We start from the raw sequence: 14,266 nt of genomic DNA, 5'->3' as shown, positions 1-14,266 counted from the left end.
AAAAGGATGGATAATCCGTTGTCATTGGTGAAATGCTAGTCATTATAATATTCTATGGAATATAAGAATTCATTGATATACAAAATTATCTCTTTGTATCCCATTATCTCTTTAAAATTACATATTTCCAAAATAGGTATTATTACATAAAGAATGTTTTATTATTTTTAGAAAATAGAAGTATAATTAAGGACATATAAGTGAGGTGAAGTGCAGGCTCTTTAGACATAAATTTGAGAAGAGAATAAAAGATTAAGAAGCATTAAAAGATCTATATACTTACAAAGAAATGTTTAATGTATTATGATAAATTAGAAAATATTAAGCTACTCAATATTTACAGGGTAAAAATAACTTTCATCACTTTTAGAGTAATAGGCCACACCAAAATAAAGGGTTGAATACTGATGTATTGTTTTGATAATAAATTAAGAGTTAAGTAAAAGTGTAGCATACACATTAGTTTCCATCCACTCATTCATTCATCAGATGAGTTTGGTATTTTTAATTCTTAATATGTATCCAGTGCGATACAGGTTACTAAAGTTAAAAATGAATAAGGCAGGTTCCTATCCTCAAGAAATTCTTAATCTATCACAGGGGTTGGCAAATGATGGCCTATATACCAAATCCAATCTGTCATCTTTTTTGTATGGTTTGTGAGCTAATGAATAGATTTTGCATTTTTAAATGAGTAGGGGGAAAATCAAAAGGAGAATATTTTGTGACACATGAAAATTATTTGAAATCAAGTTTCGGTTTCCATAAATGAAATTTTATTTGAACATAGCCACACTGATTCATTTATATATTGCCGCTAGCTATAAAAGCAGAGCTGAGTAGTTGCAACCAAACTGGTATAGCCTGCAAGGTCTAAAATATTTGCCATCTTGCCCCTTTGCAGAAAAAGTTTGCCAACCCCTGTTCTGTTAGGTGATGGCAGTAAGTCATCTTTAATCAATTTTTTTTTATTTTTAAAATTGATTTTCTTGGATTTTACCTTTGTTCTTTAGTAATTGCAAATGTTATTGGGCTTCATTTCTTAAATTTTTAATTTTAGAAGGAGCAAAAAAATAAAAAAGAACACTTTTCTGCAATAAGGAAATGTATTGCCCATTGTCTTAATAGACAATATAGCATAACAAAAATAAAAGATCCCTTATTCTATGGAAGATAAATGGTGATGGTCGGAAACTTGAGATGGTGAACACACAATACTGTGTACAGATGATGTGTTGCGGAATTGTGCACCTGAAACCTATGTAATTTTGTTAACCGGTGTCACCCCAATAAATTCAATTTAAAAAATAAGCTAAGTAATATATAAAATGTTTAACTTTTAAAATTGGTCCAATTAATTAATTTCTAATGCATTAAATAGAATCTCACTCTTAAAATATTTCAAACTGTTGTTCTTAGCAATTACTCCTAACGTGTCCTGATATAATTGTTCAAAATGAAATAAACAAAAGGAAGAATAGCAAAAATTTCAGAAAACTATAAATTTGATGTAAGGGATATTCATTTAAAAGGCTCCTTATGGTTCATTATGTAAGTGAAGAGGCATCTGACAAAATGACCAGGGCTGAAGAGGGTAGAATGCTTAAAATTTGGTACAAAGTATGAATTTACAGTGGGGCCTTGACTTACGAGTGTCCCGACTAATGAGTTTTTTGAGATACGAGCCATCTCTCGGCCAATTTTTTGCTTTGAGTTGCTAGCTAAAATTTGGGTTACAAGCCAGCTTCAGATACTCCACCGCTAGTTGGCGCAGCGAACGTCACAGTGAATGCCACAACATCAGCCCAGCATCACGTGTCTCACTCGTTCACTTTAAGATTTGACATACGAGTAATTTGAATTACGAGCTCCGTCACGGAATGAATTAAACTCGTAAGTCAAGCCCCACTATACAGGAAAAGATTATGCATTCCAGAAGGTATATTCTGTATATAGCCTATAATATTTGTATTTCTTTGGAACAGATTACTATCTCAGCCTTTCTACAAATGTTTTTCCACTTAGGTTATTAGGCATTTTTTTTAAATACCAGGAAATTTATTTATACAATTTTTTATAATCAATTTGTTAAAACATATATTTTATAATTGTATGTGTGAGTGTACTATAAGTCAGGTATTTCATGCAGTCATTAACCATTTTCTCCCATATGTTATAATGCTTCAAAATCAAGAATTCTGTGTAAGTAAAAGGAAGGAGACATAATTGCCCTAACTTACTGACTATATGTTAATGATTCTCAATTGGTGACTGTTATGAACACTGGTGAAAATTTACACTTAACAACTTCACCTAAAAGTTAACATTCAACATTTTAGCAATCAGAAAAACTCTCAGAGAAGCATAGCAAAAACACCATGTTGAATAATTTCTGTTTTTGAAATAATTTTTTCTTTCAATTTTATTTTGTACTAGAGGCCGGGTGCATGAAATTAGTGCACTCGGGGGCCGGTGGGGAGGTCCCTCAGCCCAGCCTGTGCTTTCTTGCAGTACAGGAGCCCTCGGGAGATGTCCGACTGTGATGAAGGCGGGAGAGGCTCCCGCCACCGCCGCTGCTGTTGCCAGCCATGAGCCCGGCTTCTGACTGAGTGGTGCTCCTCCATGGGAGTGCACTGACCACCAGGGGGCAGTTCCTGTGTTGAGCATCTGCCTGTTGGTGGTCAGTGCATGTCATCGGGACTGGTTGTTCTGCAGTTCAATCGATTTGCATATTAGCCTGTTATTATATAGGACTAGGGGCCCAGTGCATGAAATTCGTGCATGGGTGTGTGTGTGTGTGTGTGTGTGTGTCCCTCAGCCCAGCCTGCACCCTCTCCAATCTGGGACTCCTTGAGGGATGTCCAACTGCCCATTTAGGCCCGATCCAACCGGAATGAGTGGCGCTCCCCCTGTGGGAATACACTGACCACCAGGGGGCAGTTCCTGTGTTGAGCATCTGCCTGTTGGTGGTCAGTGCATGTCATCGGGACTGGTTGTTCTGCATGATTGCCCCTAACTGCCCCTGCCTGCCTGCCTGATTCCCCCTAACCCCTCTGCCTGCCTGCCTGATTGCCCCTATCTGCCCTCCCCTGCCAGCCTGGTCACCCCTAACTGCTCTCCCTTGCAGGTCTGGTCACCCCCAACTCCCCTCCCCTGCAGGCCTGGTCCCCTCCAGCTGCCCTCCCATTCAGGCCTGAGTCCCCCCAGCTGCCCTCCCCTGCAGGTCTGGTCGCCCCCAACTGCCCTCCCCTGCAGGCCTGGTCGCCCTCAACTGCCCGCCCCCTGCCGGCCATCTTGTGTCCACATGGGGGCGGCCATCTTTTGTGTTTGAGTGATGGTCAGTTTGCATATTACCTCTTTATTAGATAGGATTGGTTTCAGGTGTACAGCTTAGTGTTCCCCTCAATATTTCTACACCCCACTGGCACTATACTTAGTTATTACAATATTGAGGGGAAGGGACTGAGAAGCATAAATTGGCAGTTACAAAATAGTCACAGGAAAGTAAGTAAAACATAGAAAATACAGTCAGAAACATTTTTGAAATAATTTGACTCTAACATAGGTCATTTAAAATGTATAGTTGTTTTCAAGTATATATCAGAATTGGCTAGAAAACATGGTTACTTCCCTAGCAAAATATTGTATACTGGTACTCTAGAACTCTATGAATATTTATTTTCTAGTTCTAGGATTGTTCTGACAATAATAAAATACCTGTTACACATAGTAAAGCTAAAAATAACCATATTAGGCTAGGATTTTGAGTATCTTAAAATTGTTCTGTATCAACAGAATAACTCGACGATATGAAATTGATAACAGCACAATACAAGAAACACTTAACTTGAAATATTTAAAACTAGATTGAATAAACTATGTCATTATTCTATGGACAGAGAACGTTATATTTTTTATGCCACTTTAAGGAGCACTTCCTATAATTTTTACAAAATGGTCCTGAACATGAAAAATATGTCTCCATGTCTTATCTTTGTTTAAACATTTTCAGATGCAATATGATATAGTGGAAATACTAAAACTAAAGTCAGACATATCTGAATTTGAAATCCCAACTCTACCACTAAACTATGAAATTAAGGTAAATTAACATATTCAAAGTTCAGTTTTCTTATCTGCTAAATTAGCTAATTGTTTTTCTAATAATTGAGATAATAAAAGTAGCCAATAATAATAACTAACACTTGCATATAGCATTTACTATGTGTCAGGTGCTGTTTAAAGCATATGTTCATTCATTTAGCCTTCAAAAAAAATACCCACCCATATGAGGCAAGTACTATTGTTATATCTGTTTTAAAGATGGAAATACTGATCAGTTTATTGCCTTGCCTAAAGTAATCCAAGCTACTAACAATAATGCATGCAAAAGGACCTTGTATAATGCAAGGCACCTTTGTAGGTGCTTGATAAACATTTGTTTTTTCTTTACCTTTTTCTTTCTCATTTATTAATATTACTAGAGGCCCGGTGCATGAAATTCATGCATGGTGGGGGGGTCCCTCAGCCCAGCCTGCACCCTCTCTAATCTGGGACCCCTCGGGGGATGTCCGACTTCAGGACATCCCTCTCGCAATCTGGGACTGCTGGCTCCTAATTGCTCACCTGCCTGCCTGCCTGATCGCCCCCAACTGCCCTTCCCTGCCAGCCTGATTGATGACTAACTGCTCCCCTGCTGACCCGATTGCCCCCAACTGCCCTTTCCTGCCATCCCAATCGCCCACCACTGCCCTCTCCTGTCAGCCAGATCATCCCCAACTGCCATCCCCTGCCGGCCTGATTGTCCACAACTGCCCTCCTCTGCCACAACCCACCTCCTCCGCCGGCCCCCCCTCCGCTGTGCACACGGCCATCTTGTGATGGCCATCTTGTGACAGCTATCTTCTGATGACGTTAGGGTGTGAAGGCGTGAAGACCACCTAGGCTATTATTAGTATAGATTACCTGTTACCTCTCATTAGACATGGCAGCCCCAAATAGTTCTACTTTTTGTCATGGTATTTCTGGTATCTATTGTTAGCTACTAAAATACCTGGTGGATATGTCTAGAAAATAAAGATGTCCCGGCCGGTGTGCCTCAGTGGTTGAGCTTCTACCTATGAAGCAGGTGGTCACAGTTCAATTTCCAGGCAGGGCACATACCCAGGTTGCAGGCTCAATCCCCAGTAGGGGACATACAGGAGGTAGCTGATCAGTGATTCTCTCTCATCATTGATGTTTCTGTATCTATCCCTTCCTCTCTGAAATCAATATATTAAAAATATAATAATAAAGATGTAAGTCAACATTTCCCCATTAGCTATTTAAGGCATAGGGCAAAGGAACAGTAGGAAGAATTTCTATAATCTTTATGATATGAAGAATGTAGATTATTATTGCAGTTGAATTATACCTCCTGATATTCTACATAACCTATTTATTTTGATTTGAGTCTCTAATTCCTCTGTAGTGTAAAATTATTGGGAAGTGGTTTTAAACCACTCAGGTATGTAATATTCAGGGTAGCATTTTTATAATAGTCCACTTTATTTTGCGGTTTATAATTACTTTGCATTATCCATTGAAAAACAGTTAATATTGTAAAGTATAGGCACACTTAGGAACTACCTGTTTGCTAAAAACATTCATAGTCTGTTTCATTTAGCAAGTATTTATCAAGCACTTTGGGCTTTATTGAGCAAATGCTAAAGTACATGTTCTCCTAAAATAGTCACTTGGGTGACAAATCAAGACAGTATAAACCTAGTACCTGAAATGTTCAGCCAATTTGGGCAAAATATTTCTTAAAAGGGAAAGATTAAGAGAGAACTGAGTAATCAGGGAAATTTTTATTAAAGTAGAATTTGAGCTAAAATTGAGGGAGAAAAAAGTATTTAGATTAGGAGAAAAGATATTACTGATAGGAGCAAGGAAGAAGGGGAAATGTTTATCAAGCTAAAGAAAAAGATAAAATTAAGAAAATCTTCCTGGCGAAAGAAGAGAATTCACTTTACATAGAAAGATGGATAAACTAGACTATGTTATCTATCTATCCTCTATTTATTTATTTATTTATTTATTATTTTTTTAATGCCTCAGTCAAAAGACATAGGGTAGCTGAATGGATAAGAAAACACGACCCTGCCCAGCTGTTGTGCCTCAGTTGATTGGGTGTCATCCCATTCTCCCAGAGGTTGCTGGTTTGATTCCTGGTCAGGTTAGAAAAAAACCCACGACCTGTATATATTCTGTCTACAAGAGACCAACCTCAGAACAAAATATTCACACAGGATGAAAGTTAGAGGATGGAAAAAAATATTCCATATAAATTGAAACAAAAAAAAAAGCTGGGGTAGCAATACTTATTTCTGATAAAATAGACTTCAAACAAAGGACATAACAAGAGACAAAGAAAGTCAGTACATAATACTAAAGGGATCGATCCAACAAGAGGATATGACCCTATTAACATATATGCACTCAATATAGGATTTAAACCTCTTGGTGGACTTTAGGGGAGAGATCCACAGCAATATAGTCATAGTAGGGAAATTTATCACCCCACTGCCATCAATGGATAGATCTTCCAGATAAAAAATCAACAAGGAAATGAAAACTTTAAATTACACACTAGACCTGATGGATTTAATTGATATTTACAGAACATTTCATCCCAAAACAGCAGAATAGACCTATGTTATTTAAATCTCTTTCTTAGATCAGCTAAAGTAGTGCCATCTGAAGAGATGAAAAATAGCAACTGTCATTATTCAGAGATTCCTTAGGAACCAGAATTCTTAAGTCTACTATCAACCAGTACACACAATAAAATCCTGCCATCAAAGCTCTCTAAAAATAGACCCTTTTGAGAATTGGCATTAATTCAAATGCATATCAATACATTCCTCAGTAAATCTAACGTCATTCTTTTTGAAGATTATTTTTTGTGCCTTGTTTGGTGTGTGTTTTTTCCTGTTGTAACCTACAAATATAGTTATTTGTGTATAAAATTTAAAGTGTTGTGAAGTACCAAGTTCCAATTTTGATTTGTCCTTTGGAAACCTTTCAGTTAATACTAATCTTAAAATTAAGAAAATCAAGGAATATTTTCTTATAGATTTTGTCAGTGTTGAATCTTTAGTTGGCTTATTTTATGTAAAATTACAAATAACATAATAGAGGAATCACAGTTTCTCAGAGTTTGAGAAGATGCTATATTCAAAGTCCTACCATCTCCTTTTTATCATTCGTACTTTGCCTTTGCCTAAACATCTTTATCACTATTTCTTTCATCTGGGAGTTTGTTGCTTGTGGAACTCTAATTCTTTGAAAGTCCAAACATACCAAATTGAAACCTGATGCCTTATAATTTCTACCTAGTACAAAAGAAGTTAAAGTCCTCTTTTGCATGACAGTTCAAATATTTGAAGATAAACACTACATTTCCCTTTTAGGTCCACTTACTTTAATAGTATTTTTGCACTCATTTTTTTCCCCAACAGCTACAGACTTTCCCAAGACATTCACCCCCTATTTTATTTATTCATTAAAAAGAAAAACTCCTGCCCGGTCAATGTGGCTTAGTGGATGAGTGTCGATCCATGAACCAGGAGGTCAAGGTTTGATTCCTGATCAGGGCATATACCCAGGTTGTGGGCTCAATTCCCATTAGGGAGCGTGCAGGAGGCAGCCAATCAATGATTGTCTCTCATCGATGTTTCTGTCTCTCTCTTCCTCTCCCTTCTTCTCTGAAATGAATAAAAATATGTTAAAAAAAGAAAAAGAAAAACTTTGTAGTACAATTGTACCAGTGGAAAAGTTACAGGTACAAAATCACTTAGATGAAGTAATTAGAACAATAAGTGACATTGCATTTAAAACTGTTATGTTGAAAGGCTCCCATTCCACATAGCCACACTAAAGAGAGTAAAGCATATTGCTACTCAAGGTCAGAATATTGTAATTTTGAGTATTAGGCAAAAACAAATTTCATGTATAAAGAATCCATAAATAAAATGCTGTCTTTATTTTCCCTTAAGTATAATGCTTAATTCCATGCCTACACTGTACCAGAATATGTAAACTCAGCTTCTTGGGGGGTACCTATTTGATGAAGAGAGATCATATCAGTAAAATACAAATTTATTTATTATGACAAAATTTATGTCTAAATAGAGCTCTTACTAGAAAAATGGTGTTGCCCATTTAACCATATATGAGGCTGCATAACATAGTGAATAAAAGCACATAGGTTTGAATACTAGATTCACCTTTTCCTAGTGTGCAACCTTATACAACTTTACTAATTTTCTGTACATATTTCTTACTAGTGGCCCGGTGCATGAAATTCATGCACATTGAAAGGGAATTAATTAGAGGACGCAGGCCGGCGGGATCGGGTCCCAGGCAACCGCCGGCAATCATTGCGCCTATGTATGCAAATTAGCCGCCATCTTTGTTGGCGGTTAACTGCCATCTTAGTTGGCAGTTAATTTGCATATCTCGCTGATTAGCCAATGAAAAGGGTAGCGGTCGTACGCCAATTACCATGTTTCTCTTTTATTAGTGTAGATGTGTAAAATGGAGAGAATAAAAATACTTAACTCATGGGTAGGTTGTGAATTAATGTAAGTAGGACACTAAAAACAATATTTGCCACAAAAATATTTGCTATTATTACTTGCAATATAAGTAGAAAGAGCATTAGCTTAAAAAGTAAGTAGATAATAGCTGAGTAAATATTGAAAGAATTTTTTTCTGGGGAAAAACCCATCAAGATAAGGACCTAAAGTTTACAACAGTGTAGTTGTGAAGAAGTAAAAAGAAACAGAGATGACATGCTAGATATTGATTATTTCTACCTTAAATCTGTCAGAGTGATAAAATCTTAAAATCACCTTTCCAGCTTACCCTTATAAGCATACTATTGTAAAATGAACAGAGGCTGGCATCTGAATACTTCAGTTTTGCAAATTATGTTCTAAGGCATTGAAAACTAAATATCATTAAATAAATTGCAAATACAAGTGGTAAAGCATATTTATCTACAGATACATTTTCAGGAATGAAAATTTCAGGATATTCCTTATTATTGTCTGAAATAAAGAATGTGTATTCATCTCTTATGTTAGAGTTCCATCTGTAAGTGGAATTAATGTTGTTTTTCATGCAAAATGTAGTAAAATGATAACAAATAGATTTATATCTGTCAAGTCCTTTGAGCTTCTTAGAATGATATCACTGTATTAGAAGGGCAGAATATTTGTAATTGTATTATTGCCTGCCAAAAAAGGAAACATGGAACTAATAATAGAGAGTTAGAAAGTGGATTCATATAACAAAATAAACTACTTGGAATCATTCTAATAATTTACAAGTATTATTTCCTCATATTGGAACTTGGAAAGAACATGACTGCTATTAAAGAATAGAGGACAGATGTCCAATGGAGAGAGAAACTGTTACAGATAGTCATAAATGACAGGCACAATGAAGAGAACTTACAGGAAGAATCCAAATTCCTTCAAAAGATGCCGAGAAGAAAGAAGCAGTAAAGCTTTTGGCACTATGTTGTCTGAAAATGCATTGTCATCAGTTTCCCTGAGAGAGATATTGAAGGTCAAAGGCAATACAGAAGAAGCAGTTGATTGTGCTGGAAGAACCAATTGATATGAGGAAATAAATTATATGACTCTATGAAGATTGAAGATAGCATTGTAGTGATGTATATCATTGGAGTAATTTAAGTGTGTTTTCCCCTCACCTCCCTCTTCGCTTTCTATAGTTTAATTACAGAATTATATAATATCCTTTCATGTAATAATTATCAGGATAAAACTTTATGTACTGAGAAGATAGGTCAGTTTTGACTAGAAGGTGATTTCAAATAGGATTTTTCAAATTTTAAAAAATACTTCTCTATAAAATATATGCTTTTGAGCCAATGAGAAGATAGCTGTTAGTTTTATATATTATATAAATGTAATGGAATCTTATTAAAATGTGTCTGTTGCTTGCTCTGATTTAAGACTACATTGTATAGGAGACCTCCATTATCATGAATTCACTTTAGCATTGTGACACCATTGATTTGGTTCAAAAGAGATTCACACGATGCCAATTTCCCACTATTGTTAAACAGGGTACTTAGAGGTTTAGTTAATTATGGTACTTTGATATGTGATCTATTTGTTGGCCCTATTTACTTTCCTCCTTCACTTCCTCTCTTTTTGCCATTTTTAAGACTTTTCTATACTGCACCCTGTCCCTTAAGATAGAGTGTTTCTGTGTAGTGGATGGATTAATGAATATCATCATCAATCCTCCTATATAATAAAAGCCTAATATGCTAAGTGTCCAGTCATCCTGTTGGCTGTTCAACCAATCAAAGTATGATATGCTAATGATATGCTAAGGCTGCTCAACTGCTCTCTGACATGCACTGACCACCAGGGGGCAGATGCTCCAATAGGTAGGTTAGCTTGCTGCTGGGGTCTGGCAGATTGGAACAGAGCAAGACAGGCCTGGCATGCCGTGGACCCCTCCCTCAGTCCCTGCTCAGCTGGCCAACCTCCCATGTCCCTCCCCGACCCTGATCGTGCACAGGTGGGGTCCCTCAGCCTGGCCTTCACCCTCTTGCAATCCAGGACCCCTCAGGGGTTGTCACAGAGCTGGTTTCGGCCCAATCCCTCAGGCCAGGCCAAGAGACCCCACTGGTGCACAGATTCATGCACCGAGCCTCTAGTATTAAATAATAATTAGAGAAATGGGGGCTGCTTTTATGTAATATTGAAAGCAAATCTTAGTATAAATGGACCTTCCCTCATGTTTATCTTGAGTGATAATAGCAACAGTATTCACAATGATGCTCCAGTTTATCTTTGTTCAAACATTAGTTATTACTCTTTGCCTTCTAAACAAAACAAAAAATACCTTAGGATGGAGGTCAGCAAACTTATTTTTTAGAGGTCTATATAGTAAATATTTTAGACTTTGTAGGATGTATGAGCTCTTTCATAACTATTCACCTTTGACAGCCCTGTAGCACAAAATCCGCCATAAGATGATATAAATGTGCCTTGCTCTACCCCAATAACATTTTATTTATAGACACTGAAATTAGATTTCATATAGTTTTCACATATCATGAAATATTTTTCTTTTGCTTTTTTTCAATCATTAAAAAATATAAAGATCACTCTTAGATTGTAGGCCATGCCAAAAAAAAAAAAAAAAAAAAAAAAGCAGCAGGTAGGATTTGTCCCATTGGCTGTGGTTTGCTAACCCTATTTTAGAACATTCCTGTTCTGTACTAGCATATACTCTGTTAATTAAAAGCCCATAATTTTTGAGCTTTCAGAAGATTGCTGTGAGAATTTAAGACAGAGAAAGGAGATGTCCCACAAGAAATTAACACTTCACAGACTCAAATATGTCCTGAATACCTATTTTAAATGCCAACTACTGTTCAAGATATTGGGAATATAGCAATAACCAAAGAAGTCAAAATTCCCTGCCTCTTTAGAATTCACATTTTAGTGGGGTGACACAAATATAAGTAAACAAGGAACAAGTGTTGTATTAGGGATGGTGATAAGTACTATGGATAAAAATATACCAGGGAAGGTGGATAGGTAGCAGGAAAGAGGATTGTAATTTTAAATAAGGCCATCAAGGAAGGCTTCGTTGATAAGGTGACATTTGAGGAAACATCTAAAGTAAGAGAGGGAATAAGCAATGGATCAAGTAGGACCTGTATCTTACCCTTAGAGTAATGGAGAGTTTTGAACAGAGGTGTGGCATGATATGACTTATATTTTAACTGGGAAACCATTTAAGAGGCTATTGAAATAATCCAGGTGAAAAATTATAGTGACTTACTAGTAAACCAGTGATAGAGGTGGAGGTAGTGAAAAATATATTATTGATACATTTTGAAGGTAGAGATAACAGATTGGAGTAAGAAAAAAGTTAAGTATAATACCCAGGATTTTGACTTGGCAATTGGAAGGATGGAGTTGCCATTTACTGGATAAGACTGTGGGAAGAGTAGATTTGAAGAGGTAGATCAGGAGTTTTACTTTGATCATGGAAACTTGAACTGCCTTTAAGATATCCAAGTAGAGATGTTAAGTTGGCTGTTAGATATTTGCATCTGGAGTTCAGAGTAAAAGTCTGGCTAGAGATACTATTTTTTTAGAGTCATCAAGATCTTAATGGAATTAAAGCCCATGACAATTGATGAGCTCACCAAGATATTGATTAGTATTACTATTTCTTTATTGGTATTTCTGCCCCTGCTTCTTTTCTCACTCACTTTCAAAGAGGTAGGTAGCTTCTAATAACCTGTCCCATCTGCTTACACACAAAGGGTGGAAGGGATTCCACTGAGTCAGAAATCTGACCTACACAGAAAGTACCATTAGTAGGCCATCCTCAAACTTTGCCATAGTGTTAACATGGGAGTGAATTTTCCCAAGTACCTCCTTGCTGGAAACTGTTTGCACTGGAGGTAAGTGTGAAAGGGGCGGTTGTGGGAAATGATGGGGTGAGGGCTTCCTAAACCTTTCTCAAACCTCAGAAATGGCTTGATTCTGAGGAAGGGTGAAGGTTCAGGCTGGTTCTTACTTCCATGAACCAGTTCATACAGCCCTAAATTTGATCTGCTTTCCTCAAACTGGGAGTCAGAAATCCCTTTTCTCTTCTGTTTTTCTGCTGCAGAAATTCCCAACATTCCCATTTTGTGGGCTCCAGAAAGGGGTAAGCGAAGACTTCAATCCCAGCCAATCATTTCCAGATTAATAATTTTTAGTGTTTTGATTTTTTTTGTCATTATAAAAATGCTTCAACCCATTTTCCCATCTGTTTAATTTTCTTGTGAATTGTATGTATCTATGTTCTAGGGTCACTCTGTATCTCTGGGCAATAGAGTTCTGATCCATTAGCTATTTCCATTTGTGTGCTGTTCTCTTATGGATTTTCATATGCAGTTTATTCGTGACTGTTTCCTAGATGGAAGACACCAAATTCAGGAGATTGCTTCACTCTGTCTCATTTTTTTCCTGAATGGTGTTTTGTTCCCCTGCTGACAGCTTTTCACTACCCTACCCAACTGCTTCTGATGATCTATCATTGCCTCTCTGCTATTCTGTCTTCCTGCTTTGACTGCCTTGGATTTTTTTTCCTCTATTTTTTTTTTTTTTTTGCCCCACTTTACTCATCTGCTGATTAATTTGCATTCTTTACTCACTGGTGCTTTGCCCAGCAGCAAATGGCCTGTTACTCTCATAGCCATTTGCTGTTTTAGCATTTTAGACTGCTCAGCATTGTCTGTCGGCACTCCTATGCCATCTGCCTGCTTGATCTTGCCCTGCCCAAACTATGCCTGTGATATATGTAGGTTCAGATTGTTTAGCACTTCTGCTGCTGATCTCCACTTGCCTTCTGCCACTAAGTTGGACTGCTGATTGAATTTGCTTTATGACTGTCTCCTATAACTATTTGTTGTACATGGCTGCCCCATTAGTTAACTTGAGATATTATATTCATCTCCTATGTACTCAGCCTTGAAACTTGCCATATTACCTCCTTTATACTTCTCTATATCTGATAAATCACTGGCATTGTTCCTCTGTTGTCTTGTAACCCTGATCAGGTTTTATTTCCAAGAAAAGTGTTGCCTACATATTGTCCAAACATATCTTAAAAATAGAAAAATGCTTTGCTTTTTAATAGTACAGTCCAATTTACTCTTAAACTGCCTTTTAAACTCATTTCCACCCATCCTTTTAGCTTTTTTATACAACTATACATTTTTCTCTTTACTAAGAATAGAATTTTTTTCTAAGTTATTTGTTATCTTTGCCTTTTTACATCATAAATTATGTACTTTTTATTCCTTATGTATAGGATATTTTAATAATTTTTCATATACTAAATTTATTTCCTAATTTATTTTCCCTAATATTTTCAGGGCATCATGAAGATAAATTACTCCCATTAATTTCACTTAAGACTAAAAGTATCATCTTTAAAACTAATACATTTATTTATAGTTTCTTTGTAGTTAACATTAAAGTAGCTTTCCACTCTGATCCATTTATTTAATTTATCTTTATTGTTAAAAATATTACAGATGTCCTTCCTTCCCCACCTCCCACCCCCCATTGACCTCTCCTATAGCCCCTGGTAATCTCTGTTTTACTTTCTGCCTCTGAATTTGCCTATTCTAGTACCTTATATAAGTAGAATCATTCATTTTTATTCT

The 14,266-nt window shown here is 36.5% G+C and overlaps 1 protein-coding gene across 1 annotated transcript in view; it reads left to right on the top strand.

Moving 5' to 3' along the window:
* Nucleotides 1-14,266, top strand: part of LOC102755735 (gephyrin) — a gene marked incomplete at its 3' end in the record, with an annotated part of 348,549 nt that overhangs the window by 111,415 nt on the left and 222,868 nt on the right. Inside the window, exon 5 of the mRNA XM_006760102.1 lies at nucleotides 12,721-12,759. Coding sequence (XP_006760165.1) covers nucleotides 12,721-12,759 — 39 coding nt within the window. The remainder of the gene's footprint in view (nucleotides 1-12,720; nucleotides 12,760-14,266) is intronic.

Source organism: Myotis davidii, unplaced genomic scaffold, assembly GCF_000327345.1.
Source record: "Myotis davidii unplaced genomic scaffold, ASM32734v1 scaffold337, whole genome shotgun sequence".
Taxonomy (NCBI): Eukaryota; Metazoa; Chordata; class Mammalia; order Chiroptera; family Vespertilionidae; genus Myotis; species Myotis davidii.
The sequence above is the reverse complement of the archived record's forward strand: the minus strand, read 5'-3'. Positions and strand labels throughout refer to the sequence as shown.